This window comes from Watersipora subatra, chromosome 1 (genome assembly GCF_963576615.1).
Source record: "Watersipora subatra chromosome 1, tzWatSuba1.1, whole genome shotgun sequence".
Lineage (NCBI taxonomy): Eukaryota > Metazoa > Bryozoa > Gymnolaemata > Cheilostomatida > Watersiporidae > Watersipora > Watersipora subatra.
Window position 1 is genome coordinate 28,472,107 of NC_088708.1, and position 19,925 is coordinate 28,492,031.

The 19,925-nt window shown below is 35.3% G+C and overlaps 1 protein-coding gene across 1 annotated transcript in view; it reads right to left on the reverse strand.

The window, feature by feature from the left end:
* Positions 1-19,925, reverse strand: part of LOC137401054 (synaptojanin-1-like) — an 81,625-nt gene that overhangs the window by 55,560 nt on the left and 6,140 nt on the right. The window contains exons 5-10 of the mRNA XM_068087405.1: positions 18,395-18,521; positions 17,748-17,973; positions 16,205-16,288; positions 15,414-15,572; positions 13,914-14,083; positions 13,247-13,328 (exon numbers count right to left, since the gene is read on the reverse strand). Coding sequence (XP_067943506.1) covers positions 13,247-13,328; positions 13,914-14,083; positions 15,414-15,572; positions 16,205-16,288; positions 17,748-17,973; positions 18,395-18,521 — 848 coding nt within the window. The remainder of the gene's footprint in view (positions 1-13,246; positions 13,329-13,913; positions 14,084-15,413; positions 15,573-16,204; positions 16,289-17,747; positions 17,974-18,394; positions 18,522-19,925) is intronic.

Genomic DNA, 19,925 nt, shown 5'->3' on the forward strand with positions numbered 1-19,925 from the left:
GTAGTACATTGTAATGTTAAGTTTATGTTATACAGCTGTACCAAAGGTAATTAATAACTCCCTAAGGTATGTACTGCACGTAGTACATTGTAATGTTAAGTTTATGTTATACAGCTGTACCAAAGGTAATAAATAACTCCCTAAGGTATGTACTGCACGTAGTACATTGTAATGTTAAGTTTATGTTATACAGCTGTACCAAAGGTAATAACTAACTCCCTAAGGTATGTACTGCACGTAGTACACTGTAATGTTAAGTTTATGTTATACGGCTGTACCAAAGGTAATAAATAACTCCTTAAGGTATGTACTGCACGTAGTACATTGTAATGCTAAGTTTATGTTATACAGCTGTACCAAAGGTAATAAATAACTCCCTAAGGTATGTACTGCACGTAGTACATTGTAATGTTAAGTTTATGTTATACAGCTGTACCAAAGGTAATAACTAACTCCCTAAGGTATGTACTGCACGTAGTACATTGTAATGCTAAGTTTATGTTATACAGCTGTACCAAAGGTAATAAATAACTCCCTAAGGTATGTACTGCACGTAGTACATTGTAATGTTAAGTTTATGTTATACGGCTGTACCAAAAGTAATAAATAACTCCCTAAGGTATGTACTGCACGTAGTACATTGTAATGTTAAGTTTATGTTATACAGCTGTACCAAAGGTAATAAATAACTCCCTAAGGTATGTACTGCACGTAGTACATTGTAATGTTAAGTTTATGTTATACATCTGTACCAAAGGTAATAACTAACTCCCTAAGGTATGTACTGCACGTAGTACATTGTAATGCTAAGTTTATGTTATACGGCTGTACCAAAGGTAATAAATAACTCCCTAAGGTATGTACTGCACGTAGTACATTGTAATGTTAAGTTTATGTTATACAGCTGTACCAAAGGTAATAACTAACTCCCTAAGGTATGTACTGCACGTAGTACATTGTAATGTTAAGTTTATGTTATACAGCTGTACCAAAGGTAATAACTAACTCCCTAAGGTATGTACTGCACGTAGTACATTGTAATGCTAAGTTTATGTTATACATCTGTACCAAAGGTAATAACTCCCTAAGATATGTACTGCACGTAGTACATTGTAATGTTAAGTTTATGTTATACAGCTGTACCAAAGGTAATAACTAACTCCCTAAGGTATGTACTGCACGTAGTACATTGTAATGTTAAGTTTATGTTATACAGCTGTACCAAAGGTAATAACTAACTCCCTAAGGTATGTACTGCACGTAGTACATTGTAATGTTAAGTTTATGTTATACATCTGTACCAAAGGTAATAACTAACTCCCTAAGGTATGTACTGCACGTAGTACATTGTAATGCTAAGTTTATGTTATACAGCTGTACCAAAGGTAATAAATAACTCCCTAAGGTATGTACTGCACGTAGTACATTGTAATGCTAAGTTTATGTTATACAGCTGTACCAAAGGTGATAAATAACTCCCTAAGGTATGTACTGCATGTAGTACATTGTAATGCTAAGTTTATGTTATACAGCTGTACCAAAGGTAATAAATAACTCCCTAAGGTATGTACTGCACGTAGTACATTGTAATGCTAAGTTTATGTTATACAGCTGTACCAAAGGTGATAAATAACTCCCTAAGGTATGTACTGCACGTAGTACATTGTAATGCTAAGTTTAAGTTATACGGCTGTACCAAAGGTAATAAATAACTCCCTAAGGTATGTACTGCACGTAGTACATTGTAATGTTAAGTTTATGTTATACAGCTGTACCAAAGGTAATAACTAACTCCCTAAGGTATGTACTGCACGTAGTACATTGTAATGTTAAGTTTATGTTATACAGCTGTACCAAAGGTAATAAATAACTCCCTAAGGTATGTACTGCACGTAGTACATTGTAATGTTAAGTTTATGTTATACAGCTGTACCAAAGGTAATAAATAACTCCCTAAGGTATGTACTGCACGTAGTACATTGTAATGCTAAGTTTATGTTATACAGCTGTACCAAAGGTAATAACTAACTCCCTAAGGTATGTACTGCACGTAGTACATTGTAATGTTAAGTTTATGTTATACAGCTGTACCAAAGGTAATAACTAACTCCCTAAGGTATGTACTGCACGTAGTACATTGTAATGCTAAGTTTATGTTATACAGCTGTACCAAAGGTAATAACTAACTCCCTAAGGTATGTACTGCACGTAGTACATTGTAATGTTAAGTTTATGTTATACAGCTGTACCAAAGGTAATAACTAACTCCCTAAGGTATGTACTGCACGTAGTACATTGTAATGTTAAGTTTATGTTATACATCTGTACCAAAGGTAATAACTAACTCCCTAAGGTATGTACTGCACGTAGTACATTGTAATGCTAAGTTTATGTTATACGGCTGTACCAAAGGTAATAAATAACTCCCTAAGGTATGTACTGCACGTAGTACATTGTAATGTTAAGTTTATGTTATACAGCTGTACCAAAGGTAATAACTAACTCCCTAAGGTATGTACTGCACGTAGTACATTGTAATGTTAAGTTTATGTTATACAGCTGTACCAAAGGTAATAACTAACTCCCTAAGGTATGTACTGCACGTAGTACATTGTAATGTTAAGTTTATGTTATACAGCTGTACCAAAGGTAATAACTAACTCCCTAAGGTATGTACTGCACGTAGTACATTGTAATGTTAAGTTTATGTTATACAGCTGTACCAAAGGTAATAACTAACTCCCTAAGGTATGTACTGCACGTAGTACATTGTAATGCTAAGTTTATGTTATACAGCTGTACCAAAGGTAATAACTAACTCCCTAAGGTATGTACTGCACGTAGTACATTGTAATGCTAAGTTTATGTTATACAGCTGTACCAAAGGTAATAACTCCCTAAGGTATGTACTGCACGTAGTACATTGTAATGTTAAGTTTATGTTATACAGCTGTACCAAAGGTAATAACTAACTCCCTAAGGTATGTACTGCACGTAGTACATTGTAATGTTAAGTTTATGTTATACAGCTGTACCAAAGGTAATAAATAACTCCCTAAGGTATGTACTGCACGTAGTACATTGTAATGTTAAGTTTATGTTATACAGCTGTACCAAAGGTAATAAATAACTCCCTAAGGTATGTACTGCACGTAGTACATTGTAATGCTAAGTTTATGTTATACAGCTGTACCAAAGGTAATAAATAACTCCCTAAGGTATGTACTGCACGTAGTACATTGTAATGTTAAGTTTATGTTATACAGCTGTACCAAAGGTAATAACTAACTCCCTAAGGTATGTACTGCACGTAGTACATTGTAATGCTAAGTTTATGTTATACAGCTGTACCAAAGGTAATAACTAACTCCCTAAGGTATGTACTGCACGTAGTACATTGTAATGCTAAGTTTATGTTATACAGCTGTACCAAAGGTAATAACTCCCTAAGGTATGTACTGCACGTAGTACATTGTAATGCTAAGTTTATGTTATACAGCTGTACCAAAGGTAATAACTAACTCCCTAAGGTATGTACTGCACGTAGTACACTGTAATGTTAAGTTTATGTTATACGGCTGTACCAAAGGTAATAAATAACTCCTTAAGGTATGTACTGCACGTAGTACATTGTAATGCTAAGTTTATGTTATACAGCTGTACCAAAGGTAATAACTAACTCCCTAAGGTATGTACTGCACGTAGTACATTGTAATGTTAAGTTTATGTTATACATCTGTACCAAAGGTAATAAATAACTCCCTAAGGTATGTACTGCACGTAGTACATTGTAATGTTAAGTTTATGTTATACAGCTGTACCAAAGGTAATAACTCCCTAAGGTATGTACTGCACGTAGTACATTGTAATGCTAAGTTTATGTTATACAGCTGTACCAAAGGTAATAACTAACTCCCTAAGGTATGTACTGCACGTAGTACATTGTAATGCTAAGTTTATGTTATACAGCTGTACCAAAGATAATAAATAACTCCCTAAGGTATGTACTGCACGTAGTACATTGTAATGCTAAGTTTATGTTATACAGCTGTACCAAAGGTAATAACTAACTCCCTAAGGTATGTACTGCACGTAGTACATTGTAATGTTAAGTTTATGTTATACGGCTGTACCAAAGGTAATAACTAACTCCCTAAGGTATGTACTGCACGTAGTACATTGTAATGTTAAGTTTATGTTATACAGCTGTACCAAAGGTAATAACTAACTCCCTAAGGTATGTACTGCACGTAGTACATTGTAATGTTAAGTTTATGTTATACAGCTGTACCAAAGGTAATAAATAACTCCCTAAGGTATGTACTGCACGTAGTACATTGTAATGTTAAGTTTATGTTATACAGCTGTACCAAAGGTAATTAATAACTCCCTAAGGTATGTACTGCACGTAGTACATTGTAATGTTAAGTTTATGTTATACAGCTGTACCAAAGGTAATAAATAACTCCCTAAGGTATGTACTGCACGTAGTACATTGTAATGTTAAGTTTATGTTATACAGCTGTACCAAAGGTAATAACTAACTCCCTAAGGTATGTACTGCACGTAGTACACTGTAATGTTAAGTTTATGTTATACGGCTGTACCAAAGGTAATAAATAACTCCTTAAGGTATGTACTGCACGTAGTACATTGTAATGCTAAGTTTATGTTATACAGCTGTACCAAAGGTAATAAATAACTCCCTAAGGTATGTACTGCACGTAGTACATTGTAATGTTAAGTTTATGTTATACAGCTGTACCAAAGGTAATAACTAACTCCCTAAGGTATGTACTGCACGTAGTACATTGTAATGCTAAGTTTATGTTATACAGCTGTACCAAAGGTAATAAATAACTCCCTAAGGTATGTACTGCACGTAGTACATTGTAATGTTAAGTTTATGTTATACGGCTGTACCAAAAGTAATAAATAACTCCCTAAGGTATGTACTGCACGTAGTACATTGTAATGTTAAGTTTATGTTATACAGCTGTACCAAAGGTAATAAATAACTCCCTAAGGTATGTACTGCACGTAGTACATTGTAATGTTAAGTTTATGTTATACATCTGTACCAAAGGTAATAACTAACTCCCTAAGGTATGTACTGCACGTAGTACATTGTAATGCTAAGTTTATGTTATACGGCTGTACCAAAGGTAATAAATAACTCCCTAAGGTATGTACTGCACGTAGTACATTGTAATGTTAAGTTTATGTTATACAGCTGTACCAAAGGTAATAACTAACTCCCTAAGGTATGTACTGCACGTAGTACATTGTAATGTTAAGTTTATGTTATACAGCTGTACCAAAGGTAATAACTAACTCCCTAAGGTATGTACTGCACGTAGTACATTGTAATGCTAAGTTTATGTTATACATCTGTACCAAAGGTAATAACTCCCTAAGATATGTACTGCACGTAGTACATTGTAATGTTAAGTTTATGTTATACAGCTGTACCAAAGGTAATAACTAACTCCCTAAGGTATGTACTGCACGTAGTACATTGTAATGTTAAGTTTATGTTATACAGCTGTACCAAAGGTAATAACTAACTCCCTAAGGTATGTACTGCACGTAGTACATTGTAATGTTAAGTTTATGTTATACATCTGTACCAAAGGTAATAACTAACTCCCTAAGGTATGTACTGCACGTAGTACATTGTAATGCTAAGTTTATGTTATACAGCTGTACCAAAGGTAATAAATAACTCCCTAAGGTATGTACTGCACGTAGTACATTGTAATGCTAAGTTTATGTTATACAGCTGTACCAAAGGTGATAAATAACTCCCTAAGGTATGTACTGCATGTAGTACATTGTAATGCTAAGTTTATGTTATACAGCTGTACCAAAGGTAATAAATAACTCCCTAAGGTATGTACTGCACGTAGTACATTGTAATGCTAAGTTTATGTTATACAGCTGTACCAAAGGTGATAAATAACTCCCTAAGGTATGTACTGCACGTAGTACATTGTAATGCTAAGTTTAAGTTATACGGCTGTACCAAAGGTAATAAATAACTCCCTAAGGTATGTACTGCACGTAGTACATTGTAATGTTAAGTTTATGTTATACAGCTGTACCAAAGGTAATAACTAACTCCCTAAGGTATGTACTGCACGTAGTACATTGTAATGTTAAGTTTATGTTATACAGCTGTACCAAAGGTAATAAATAACTCCCTAAGGTATGTACTGCACGTAGTACATTGTAATGTTAAGTTTATGTTATACAGCTGTACCAAAGGTAATAAATAACTCCCTAAGGTATGTACTGCACGTAGTACATTGTAATGCTAAGTTTATGTTATACAGCTGTACCAAAGGTAATAACTAACTCCCTAAGGTATGTACTGCACGTAGTACATTGTAATGTTAAGTTTATGTTATACAGCTGTACCAAAGGTAATAACTAACTCCCTAAGGTATGTACTGCACGTAGTACATTGTAATGCTAAGTTTATGTTATACAGCTGTACCAAAGGTAATAACTAACTCCCTAAGGTATGTACTGCACGTAGTACATTGTAATGTTAAGTTTATGTTATACAGCTGTACCAAAGGTAATAACTAACTCCCTAAGGTATGTACTGCACGTAGTACATTGTAATGTTAAGTTTATGTTATACATCTGTACCAAAGGTAATAACTAACTCCCTAAGGTATGTACTGCACGTAGTACATTGTAATGCTAAGTTTATGTTATACGGCTGTACCAAAGGTAATAAATAACTCCCTAAGGTATGTACTGCACGTAGTACATTGTAATGTTAAGTTTATGTTATACAGCTGTACCAAAGGTAATAACTAACTCCCTAAGGTATGTACTGCACGTAGTACATTGTAATGTTAAGTTTATGTTATACAGCTGTACCAAAGGTAATAACTAACTCCCTAAGGTATGTACTGCACGTAGTACATTGTAATGTTAAGTTTATGTTATACAGCTGTACCAAAGGTAATAACTAACTCCCTAAGGTATGTACTGCACGTAGTACATTGTAATGTTAAGTTTATGTTATACAGCTGTACCAAAGGTAATAACTAACTCCCTAAGGTATGTACTGCACGTAGTACATTGTAATGCTAAGTTTATGTTATACAGCTGTACCAAAGGTAATAAATAACTCCCTAAGGTATGTACTGCACGTAGTACATTGTAATGTTAAGTTTATGTTATACAGCTGTACCAAAGGTAATAACTAACTCCCTACGGTATGTACTGCACGTAGTACATTGTAATGCTAAGTTTATGTTATACAGCTGTACCAAAGGTAATAACTAACTCCCTAAGGTATGTACTGCACGTAGTACATTGTAATGTTAAGTTTATGTTATACAGCTGTACCAAAGATAATAACTAACTCCCTAAGGTATGTACTGCACGTAGTACATTGTAATGTTAAGTTTATGTTATACAGCTGTACCAAAGGTAATAACTAACTCCCTAAGGTATGTACTGCACGTAGTACATTGTAATGTTAAGTTTATGTTATACAGCTGTACCAAAGGTAATAACTAACTCCCTAAGGTATGTACTGCACGTAGTACATTGTAATGCTAAGTTTATGTTATACAGCTGTACCAAAGGTAATAACTAACTCCCTAAGGTATGTACTGCACGTAGTACATTGTAATGTTAAGTTTATGTTATACAGCTGTACCAAAGATAATAACTAACTCCCTAAGGTATGTACTGCACGTAGTACATTGTAATGCTAAGTTTATGTTATACAGCTGTACCAAAGGTAATAACTAACTCCCTAAGGTATGTACTGCACGTAGTACATTGTAATGTTAAGTTTATGTTATACAGCTGTACCAAAGGTAATAAATAACTCCCTAAGGTATGTACTGCACGTAGTACATTGTAATGTTAAGTTTATGTTATACAGCTGTACCAAAGGTAATAAATAACTCCCTAAGGTATGTACTGCACGTAGTACATTGTAATGCTAAGTTTATGTTATACAGCTGTACCAAAGGTAATAAATAACTCCCTAAGGTATGTACTGCACGTAGTACATTGTAATGTTAAGTTTATGTTATACAGCTGTACCAAAGGTAATAACTAACTCCCTAAGGTATGTACTGCACGTAGTACATTGTAATGCTAAGTTTATGTTATACAGCTGTACCAAAGGTAATAACTAACTCCCTAAGGTATGTACTGCACGTAGTACATTGTAATGCTAAGTTTATGTTATACAGCTGTACCAAAGGTAATAACTCCCTAAGGTATGTACTGCACGTAGTACATTGTAATGCTAAGTTTATGTTATACAGCTGTACCAAAGGTAATAACTAACTCCCTAAGGTATGTACTGCACGTAGTACATTGTAATGCTAAGTTTATGTTATACAGCTGTACCAAAGGTAATAACTAACTCCCTAAGGTATGTACTGCACGTAGTACATTGTAATGCTAAGTTTATGTTATACAGCTGTACCAAAGGTAATAAATAACTCCCTAAGGTATGTACTGCACGTAGTACATTGTAATGTTAAGTTTATGTTATACAGCTGTACCAGAGGTAATAAATAACTCCCTAAGGTATGTACTGCACGTAGTACATTGTAATGCTAAGTTTATGTTATACGGCTGTACCAAAGGTAATAACTCCCTAAGGTATGTACTGCACGTAGTACATTGTAATGTTAAGTTTATGTTATACAGCTGTACCAAAGGTAATAAATAACTCCCTAAGGTATGTACTGCACGTAGTACACTGTAATGTTAAGTTTATGTTATACAGCTGTACCAAAGGTAATAACTAACTCCCTAAGGTATGTACTGCACGTAGTACATTGTAATGTTAAGTTTATGTTATACAGCTGTACCAAAGGTAATAACTAACTCCCTAAGGTATGTACTGCACGTAGTACATTGTAATGTTAAGTTTATGTTATATAGCTGTACCAAAGGTAATAACTAACTCCCTAAGGTATGTACTGCACGTAGTACATTGTAATGTTAAGTTTATGTTATACGGCTGTACCAAAGGTAATAACTCCCTAAGGTATGTACTGCACGTAGTACATTGTAATGTTAAGTTTATGTTATACAGCTGTACCAAAGGTAATAAATAACTCCCTAAGGTATGTACTGCACGTAGTACACTGTAATGTTAAGTTTATGTTATACAGCTGTACCAAAGGTAATAACTAACTCCCTAAGGTATGTACTGCACGTAGTACACTGTAATGTTAAGTTTATGTTATACAGCTGTACCAAAGGTAATAACTAACTCCCTAAGGTATGTACTGCACGTAGTACATTGTAATGTTAAGTTTATGTTATACAGCTGTACTAAAGGTAATAACTAACTCCCTAAGGTATGTACTGCACGTAGTACATTGTAATGTTAAGTTTATGTTATATAGCTGTACCAAAGGTAATAACTAACTCCCTAAGGTATGTACTGCACGTAGTACATTGTAATGCTAAGTTTATGTTATACAGCTGTACCAAAGGTAATAACTAACTCCCTAAGGTATGTACTGCACGTAGTACATTGTAATGCTAAGTTTATGTTATACAGCTGTACCAAAGGTAATAACTCCCTAAGGTATGTACTGCACGTAGTACATTGTAATGTTAAGTTTATGTTATACAGCTGTACCAAAGGTAATAACTAACTCCCTAAGGTATGTACTGCACGTAGTACATTGTAATGTTAAGTTTATGTTATACGGCTGTACCAAAGGTAATAAATAACTCCCTAAGGTATGTACTGCACGTAGTACATTGTAATGTTAAGTTTATGTTATACAGCTGTACCAAAGGTAATAAATAACTCCCTAAGGTATGTACTGCACGTAGTACATTGTAATGCTAAGTTTATGTTATATAGCTGTACCAAAGGTAATAAATAACTCCCTAAGGTATGTACTGCACGTAGTACATTGTAATGTTAAGTTTATGTTATACAGCTGTACCAAAGGTAATAACTAACTCCCTAAGGTATGTACTGCACGTAGTACATTGTAATGCTAAGTTTATGTTATACAGCTGTACCAAAGATAATAACTAACTCCCTAAGGTATGTACTGCACGTAGTACATTGTAATGTTAAGTTTATGTTATACAGCTGTACCAAAGGTAATAACTAACTCCCTAAGATATGTACTGCACGTAGTACATTGTAATGTTAAGTTTATGTTATACGGCTGTACCAAAGGTAATAAATAACTCCCTAAGGTATGTACTGCACGTAGTACATTGTAATGTTAAGTTTATGTTATACAGCTGTACCAAAGGTAATAACTAACTCCCTAAGGTATGTACTGCACGTAGTACATTGTAATGCTAAGTTTATGTTATACAGCTGTACCAAAGGTAATAACTAACTCCCTAAGGTATGTACTGCACGTAGTACAGTGTAATGTTAAGTTTATGGTATACAGCTGTACCAAAGGTAATAACTCCCTAAGGTATGTACTGCACGTAGTACATTGTAATGTTAAGTTTATGTTATACAGCTGTACCAAAGGTAATAACTAACTCCCCAAGGTATGTACTGCACGTAGTACATTGTAATGTTAAGTTTATGTTATACGGCTGTACCAAAGGTAATAAATAACTCCCTAAGGTATGTACTGCACGTAGTACAATGTAATGCTAAGTTTATGTTATACAGCTGTACCAAAGGTAATAAATAACTCCCTAAGGTATGTACTGCACGTAGTACATTGTAATGTTAAGTTTATGTTATACAGCTGTACCAAAGGTAATAACTAACTCCCTAAGGTATGTACTGCACGTAGTACAATGTAATGCTAAGTTTATGTTATACAGCTGTACCAAAGGTAATAACTAACTCCCTAAGGTATGTACTGCACGTAGTACATTGTAATGCTAAGTTTATGTTATACAGCTGTACCAAAGGTAATAACTCCCTAAGATATGTACTGCACGTAGTACATTGTAATGTTAAGTTTATGTTATACGGCTGTACCAAAGGTAATAAATAACTCCCTAAGGTATGTACTGCACGTAGTACATTGTAATGTTAAGTTTATGTTATACAGCTGTACCAAAGGTAATAACTAACTCCCTAAGGTATGTACTGCACGTAGTACAGTGTAATGTTAAGTTTATGGTATACAGCTGTACCAAAGGTAATAACTCCCTAAGGTATGTACTGCACGTAGTACATTGTAATGTTAAGTTTATGTTATACAGCTGTACCAAAGGTAATAACTAACTCCCTAAGGTATGTACTGCACGTAGTACATTGTAATGTTAAGTTTATGTTATACGGCTGTACCAAAGGTAATAAATAACTCCCTAAGGTATGTACTGCACGTAGTACAATGTAATGCTAAGTTTATGTTATACAGCTGTACCAAAGGTAATAACTAACTCCCTAAGGTATGTACTGCACGTAGTACATTGTAATGCTAAGTTTATGTTATACAGCTGTACCAAAGGTAATAACTCCCTAAGGTATGTACTGCACGTAGTACATTGTAATGTTAAGTTTATGTTATACAGCTGTACCAAAGGTAATAACTAACTCCCTAAGGTATGTACTGCACGTAGTACATTGTAATGTTAAGTTTATGTTATACAGCTGTACCAAAGGTAATAACTAACTCCCTAAGGTATGTACCTCACGTAGTACATTGTAATGTTAAGTTTATGTTATACAGCTGTACCAAAGGTAATAACTAACTCCCTAAGGTATGTACTGCATGTAGTACATTGTAATGTTAAGTTTATGTTATACGGCTGTACCAAAGGTAATAAATAACTCCCTAAGGTATGTACTGCATGTAGTACATTGTAATGTTAAGTTTATGTTATACAGCTGTACCAAAGGTAATAACTAACTCCCTAAGGTATGTACTGCATGTAGTACATTGTAATGTTAAGTTTATGTTATACAGCTGTACCAAAGGTAATAAATAACTCCCTAAGGTATGTACTGCACGTAGTACATTGTAATGCTAAGTTTATGTTATACAGCTGTACCAAAGGTAATAACTAACTCCCTAAGGTATGTACTGCACGTAGTACATTGTAATGTTAAGTTTATGTTATACAGCTGTACCAAAGGTAATAACTAACTCCCTAAGGTATGTACTGCACGTAGTACATTGTAATGTTAAGTTTATGTTATACGGCTGTACCAAAGGTAATAAATAACTCCCTAAGGTATGTACTGCATGTAGTACATTGTAATGTTAAGTTTATGTTATACGGCTGTACCAAAGGTAATAAATAACTCCCTAAGGTATGTACTGCACGTAGTACATTGTAATGTTAAGTTTATGTTATACAGCTGTACCAAAGGTAATAAATAACTCCCTAAGGTATGTACTGCACGTAGTACATTGTAATGTTAAGTTTATGTTATACAGCTGTACCAAAGGTAATAACTAACTCCCTAAGGTATGTACTGCACGTAGTACATTGTAATGTTAAGTTTATGTTATACAGCTGTACCAAAGGTAATAACTAACTCCCTAAGGTATGTACTGCACGTAGTACATTGTAATGCTAAGTTTATGTTATACAGCTGTACCAAAGGTAATAAATAACTCCCTAAGGTATGTAAAAGTTAAATTCAAAGTTTATGTTATTGGTGTGTCTCTACAGTAAGAAGTCCATACGGTACTGTACATTGCAGTGTTACATTTTCTTGCAGATCATAATAACTAAATACACTAAATTTACTGTAGGTAACTGAGTTACTACAGTTAATATACTGTTTTGCTACTAATTTACTAATGTACAGTGTATATAAAATTTTAATATTTTTTCATCAGGAGGTTTTTGCATTAGATAATTACTATGGGTTTCTATACCCCTCTATACGACATTTTTGCCTTCTAATGCCAACACTGGAACAAATCAGTGTCATATGGCAGGGGTGCACTGTATATGCAATAAAGCTCATTATCACAAGTCTACCAACAAAGACAAACAGGCATGTATACGCATGTTCACCGGCTGTCTATAAAGTCTGTGCCTAGATTCATGAACAGACTTATGAAATGTGTAGAAAATAACAGCAGTTCATAAAAGTAGAAGTATTTTAAACCAAGAACAAATAACACTTAATTTGGTTGTGAGTTTTTTAGAGTAATCTCCTGTTTTAAGTAGAGAATTTATAAAGTAAACAATAATTTTATTTATTTAGTAGCTAATTACAGGTTTTAGATAGGAGGAAATAACTAACAAGTGAGAACCAGAGAACCAACATTTGAGTATAACTCACATATAAAGCAAAGAATCTTTGCACGGCATTAGTTCTATCCAAACAGTCCACGCAATTTGTCCTTATACATCCTTTTTGTTGCCTGACAAATAAACAATTTACATTACAGCAAGTTGAAAGCAGGTAGTTCTTTAGTTCAAACAGAGATCTAAGGATAGCGTATGTAATTTGACTAACGTGAATGAAAAACATAGTGAACCATATGGGATAATAGTTATTGGATAACACCGTAGACATCAAGTGAAAGAGCAGTAACAGACATACTGAATTGTCCTGTAGACATCAAGTGAAGAAACCATAACAGATATACTGAATTACCCTGTAGACATCAAGTGAAGAAACCATAACAGATATACTGAATTACCCTGTAGACATCGAGTGAAGGAACCATAACAGATAATTATAATGAATTACCCTGTAGACATCGAGTGAAAGAACAATAACAGACATACTGAATTACCCTGTAGATATCAAGTGAAGGAACCATAACAGATATAATGAATTACCCTGTAGACATCGAGTGAAAGAACAATAACAGACATACTGAATTACCCTGTAGACATCAAGTGAAAGAACAATAACAGACATACTGAATTACCCTGCAGACAGCAAGTAAAAAATTAGATCAATTAGAGACATAAAAATGAATTAATAGTGGGAGACGTACTGAATGACACTCGAACCATCATAGTGGAAGATTCCAAAGCTATCCATATCATTCTCCATCTTGGTCAAAAGTTTGCTGAGGTTTTTACTGTTACCACCCCGACACTCCGAGTGGTAGTCAAAGTGATAGTAGGGTATCCCTCTGCAGACCATAGACGCGTGCAGGTGGTTCTGTGTGACAGACAGTAACAACGCTGCTCAACAAATTGCTAAAAGGTTAGAGACAGTAAACAACTGTCAGAAAGAGAGACAGATCAAATTTTGCTATTCCTCTATAACAGAATATAAATTGGAGCAACTAGCAATGGTAATGGCCGCCACTTGCAACTAGCAATGGTAATGGCCGCCACTTGCAACTAGCGATGGTAATGGCCACCACTTGCAACTAGCGATGGTAATGGCCACCACTTGCAACTAGCGATGGTAATGGCCACCACTTGCAACTAGCAATGGTAATGGCCGCCACTTGCAACTAGCAATGGTAATGGCCACCACTGGCAACTAGCAATGGTAATGGCCACCACTTGCAACTAGCAATGGTAATGGCCGCCACTTGCAACTAGCAATGGTAATGGCCGCCACTTGCAACTAGCAATGGTAATGGCCACCACTTGCAACTAGCAATGGTAATGGCCACCACTTGCAACTAGCAATGGTAATGGCCACCACTTGCAACTAGCAATGGTAATGGCTACCACTTGCAACTAGCAATGGTAATGGCCACCACTTGCAACTAGCAATGGTGATGGCCACCACTTGCAACTAGCAATGGTAATGGCCACCACTTGCAACTAGCAATGGTAATGGCCGCCACTTGCAACTAGCAATGGTGATGGCCACCACTTGCAACTAGCAATGGTAATGGCCACCACTTGCAACTAGCAATGGTAATGGCCGCCACTTGCAACTAGCAATGGTGATGGCCACCACTTGCAACTAGCAATGGTGATGGCCGCCACTTGCAACTAGCGATGGTAATGGCCGCCACTTGCAACTAGCAATGGTAATGGCCACCACTTGCAACTAGCAATGGTAATGGCCACCACTTGCAACTAGCAATGGTGATGGCCACCACTTGCAACTAGCAATGGTAATGGCCACCACTTGCAACTAGCAATGGTAATGGCCGCCACTTGCAACTAGCAATGGTGATGGCCACCACTTGCAACTAGCAATGGTGATGGCCGCCACTTGCAACTAGCGATGGTAATGGCCGCCACTTGCAACTAGCAATGGTAATGGCCGCTACTTGCAACTAGCGATGGTAATGGCCACCACTTGCAACTAGCAATGGTAATGGCCGCCACTTGCAACTAGCAATGGTAATGGCCACCACTTGCAACTAGCAATGGTAATGGCCGCCACTTGCAACTAGAATGACCTAATAACCTTAAGCAATGTCAGCAATCATAGATATAGAAAACAGTAAATCACCATCGTGATGTCCAAGTTGGGAAAGCATAGACTTTGAGCCAGCAAATACCAACAATGTACGTCTCACCTTGAACATCGTAGTAAGCGAATGCTCTCCTTCTTTCCTGCCCAAAAGGTTGACTAGAGATACCTGGCCATAGTGCTGTTGAAGCCCATTCAGATGTCGCTCAAGAGCTGGTGCACAGGCTTCATATCCCCGTGACATCTTCACTTTATGAGACCCCACCTGACACCCACACACAGTGATAATGAAAATATGAAAGCAATGCCTTATATAGCTAAAATATAGCTAAAATAGAAAATGAGCCCGCTAATCAATATGCGTCAACGTGTCAATTAGTAATAAAATTAATATTAATAAAATGGATTAAATGAAAATTTAACAGTACAAACTGCAAAAAAGCAATTGTCTCCTCCCTATAAACAGACAAAATAAAAAGTGCAAAAGCTTTTTTTACAATCAAACTAGGTTGTACCTACCAGTGCTAACAACCATTCTCAGGGCTGCTACAAAAATAATCTAATAGGTTCAATACAAAACTATAAAAAGTAATTCTACCACAAAATATGAATAAAATAGTCAAGAACAGCAACCCTCAAGTATGAAAGTCTGTCACCATAGATCGGGCAAAACCAGTAAGCATTAGTTTATAATACAAAAATAAAGGTAAATACTTTCATAATATGAAATATTTCAATTCATTGCATCAAATTCAACTCATTTAATCTTTATTTTTTTAATTTCAATCATTTAATTCACTACAATCAAAATGATTCAGTGTGCTACAATAGTATGTATGTTGAAGTGAGGTCTGAAGTCAAAGACTACATGTTCAACGGTTCAAAGAGATTACTCACATTTAGACCAGGTTGTTCCCAAAACAAAGGAACGCTTCCTCTGATCTGAACAAAGGAGGATATCACCTCGTCTACAACGATGACCTGCAAAAGTCGATGATGATTGGATAACTCTATGACTTCAACCGTGCAAATCTGATTGGAGCATGCATGGAGAGAGCATGGCAAATAATCTAATGCTAGATGACCAAAATGTGTTAAATTTCAGCGGCAAGAAAGTTGACCAAACAAACAAACATGGATAAACAAGTCCAGAAATCTTTCACATAATAAATGTATAATACAATATATTGGCATAATTACAGCAAGAAATTATGATTAGGATTGGCTAGACTTTATGGTAAATCAAAATAGAACATTCTCGTAACTTTTCATAACCAAAATCCTCCATAAAATATATGAAATGGTTCAAGGGGTTATTTACATCGTAAAACTCATTCCTTACAATTTACGTATTTTCATTTGTATAAATGATTCTTTAGATTATAGTAACCTATACAAAGTCATACCTTGACATTCTGAGCATGTGTTCCACAACTCAACTCGCATGTTAATGTTTTCGTATTTCAAAGCAATATTTCTAAACAAACTCCTAAAACAGGATATTACGACAGAAAACGTGTTTTAATTGTTGTGATTCGCTCACTACTTACACTCACAAAGTAAAAAATGTTTATCTTGCTATTATGATCTGCAATAAAATGTAACATTAATATGTACACTACTATCTGGATTCTTTACCATTGAGACAGACATGGTGGCTAGCGGTGGTGATAGAGAGACTTGACAGCAACACATTCGATACACTACACTTTTGTGACGATACATAACATAAACTTTGAATTTAAATGAATTTAGCTTACTAAACAGACACCTGAAAATAGTTTCTAACTTTGTAATAAACTTAACACTAATTTTGTCTTCGTTTTCATATTTTATCATCGTCTTCTGGCTTGGCACTTTCTGCCTCGCTTTCACTGATTTTTAGCCGGCTTCTTTAAAACCTTTTCAAACGGATCTGACGAGAAAGACCGAGCGACCATTGGCCACCTAATGGCTGCATCGAGAACTGGCTCGTATGCTTGCATTTTAAATTGTCTCCCATCTCAAGGCAAAAAATTGCTTGCAATTCAGCTTGTATCTCAAAGTTTTCATATGTCGAAGTATGACTGTATAGCCCATAGACCTATTAACTATAGTATAGTTAATAGGTCTATGGTATAAACTATGGCATTTTTTAATTTTTAAAAATCACTGAATTGAATTCAACAGAACAGGGTTTCAAAGCATATTATTGCGAACGTTATATAAAAGCGGCCTCCTCCAACTAGTAGACAGCATAATCTAATAATTTAAAGCAACGTAGAAATGCTGCCATTACAAGCATGGATAACATGACTCGGTGTTTTGATCAGTGGCTTAAGAGCATAAGCCTCAACTTCATTAAACTATTCGGTCAAACAATGCCTAGCCTCCCGCCTCATCCACATGTTTGCATACAGACCAGAACTAAAAATGACTTCAAATATTCAAGGAAACCAACCTGCTCTGTCTCAACAAAATTAGCTGCCTGCCCATCATCATTTATGCCCCGAGTGTTGTAGCGGGTGCCTGCGCGTTCGCAACTGTGTCTCGAGATAAGACAGGCCTTTGCCTGCTTTGCGCCTGAGTAAACGGTGCGAATCTCTATGCCTCCACACATGCATTTGAGAAGCCATTTCTCACAGGCTATGCCATACCTTTCAAACTGTATGTGCATAGACCGATTCCTACAAAAAAGGGCAATAGCTGAAGGCAAGCCAAATGACAACGAATTCATCAGCGACTCTCACCTACAGAAATGCTAGAATACTCGTTATGACGGCCATTGAAGTTGCTAACTGCAGTAAAAGCAAAAACTTTAAAAACCCGGTAAAACCTAAACACTACTGCAACAGTAGATTGACCTTGACATACATAAAATGGAATTATAAGCTAAAAATAAAGAACTCTGCATTTTATAGGATGATATAAACTGGTTGAGAAGGCATTTATTATGCGCATCTGTAACCCCTAGACATACATATCAATGTTATAATACTAATGACACTACACTGCGCCATAAAAACTAATACACAGTTAATAAGACATAAAGGTGTACATCCAGGAATCTGATGCTAATCACCAACCACATGCGCATACCACACATACCAGAAAAACCTGTTGTCAGTCTCGTGGTCCTGCAGCCTCCTCTGTGAGCAAAGGGTTAAATTAAATTGCGATCCAGCTGAGCTCATAGCGAAGTAGAAAGTTCCAGAATTGAGTAATTTTTGCACGCCTACGGTAGAGTAATATACCATATTATTATATGACCTACTTATGAGTAGCATTATTATATGACCTACTTATGATTGGTATTATTATATGACCCACTTATGAGTAGCATTATTATATGACTCACTTATGAGTAGTATTATTATATAACTCATTTATGAGTGGTATTATTATATGACCCACTTATGAGCAGTATTACTACATGTATATGACCCACTTACGAGTATTATTATTATTATATGACCTACTTATGAGTATTATTACTATATGACCCACTTATGATTAGTATTATTATATGGCCCACTTATGAATAGTATTACTATATGACCCAATTATAAGCACTATTACTATATGATCCACTTATTAGTATTATTGCAATATGACCAACTTACATGTATGATTAGTATTACTATACGACCCACTTATGAATAGTATTATTATATGACCTACTTATGAGTAGTATTATTATATGACCCACTTCGGAGTATTATTATTATGATCTACTCATGAATAATATTACTATATGACCTACTTACGAGCAGTATTATTATATGACTCGCTGATAAAGCCATGAGTATTTCGGGAGTTTTAAAGCTATTGAAAAAGTGCTAATAGCAATGACGGCTCTCTAAAATTAAAGCTTTTGTTTATAATTTGTTTCATTTCAGGCTTCCATAAATGAGCGCTTACGCAAATAAATTATCTAACTTATGGAAAATGCTCATAAGGTAAAAAGTGGTCTACTCCAGCCACGATTGAATGGGATCTTGATCTTATTGCAGATTCAAGTTGGATACTCAGATTTCATTTGATAAATTAAGTGTTTCTTTGTGTAAGTGTAACTATTTCGTATAACTATTAAGTGTAACTATTTTTTATTGTACTCTTCACATTTCATAACTAAGCATCTTAAAAGACACACTTGAAATTATCACATAGTTTTTGTTATTTCCTTATGCAAGCACAGCAAATAAAGCTTATCAGGTTGCCAAATATTATGACGGTGCTGATTCAGTGAGAGTCCAGACCATATGGGAAAGTAAACTAAATGCCAAACTAAATGCATTATGAAAGGCATAAAAATGGGTGCAGTGTTGGTAGAACAATGCTATGACACTCCTGTTTGCCAATCTATCAGTGCATAGAATCTTGATGGAAAAAGCAATAAAATATAACTAAAAGATATACACTAAAATGGTAAACAAAGTAACATTATGATTAAACTATCAATAGATATGACACTTTTCTGGCACCAACTGTCGCTAATGAGATAAAATGTCACTTGTCATATTTGGCAGTGAGCCTCTGATTCAAGTAACTGGTTCATGGTGTTATTGGTTTCAGAAGCATTTTCGCAGAAACTGAGCTATGAGTTTGAGGAAAGCCGATGAAATTTTCCCCCCTAATG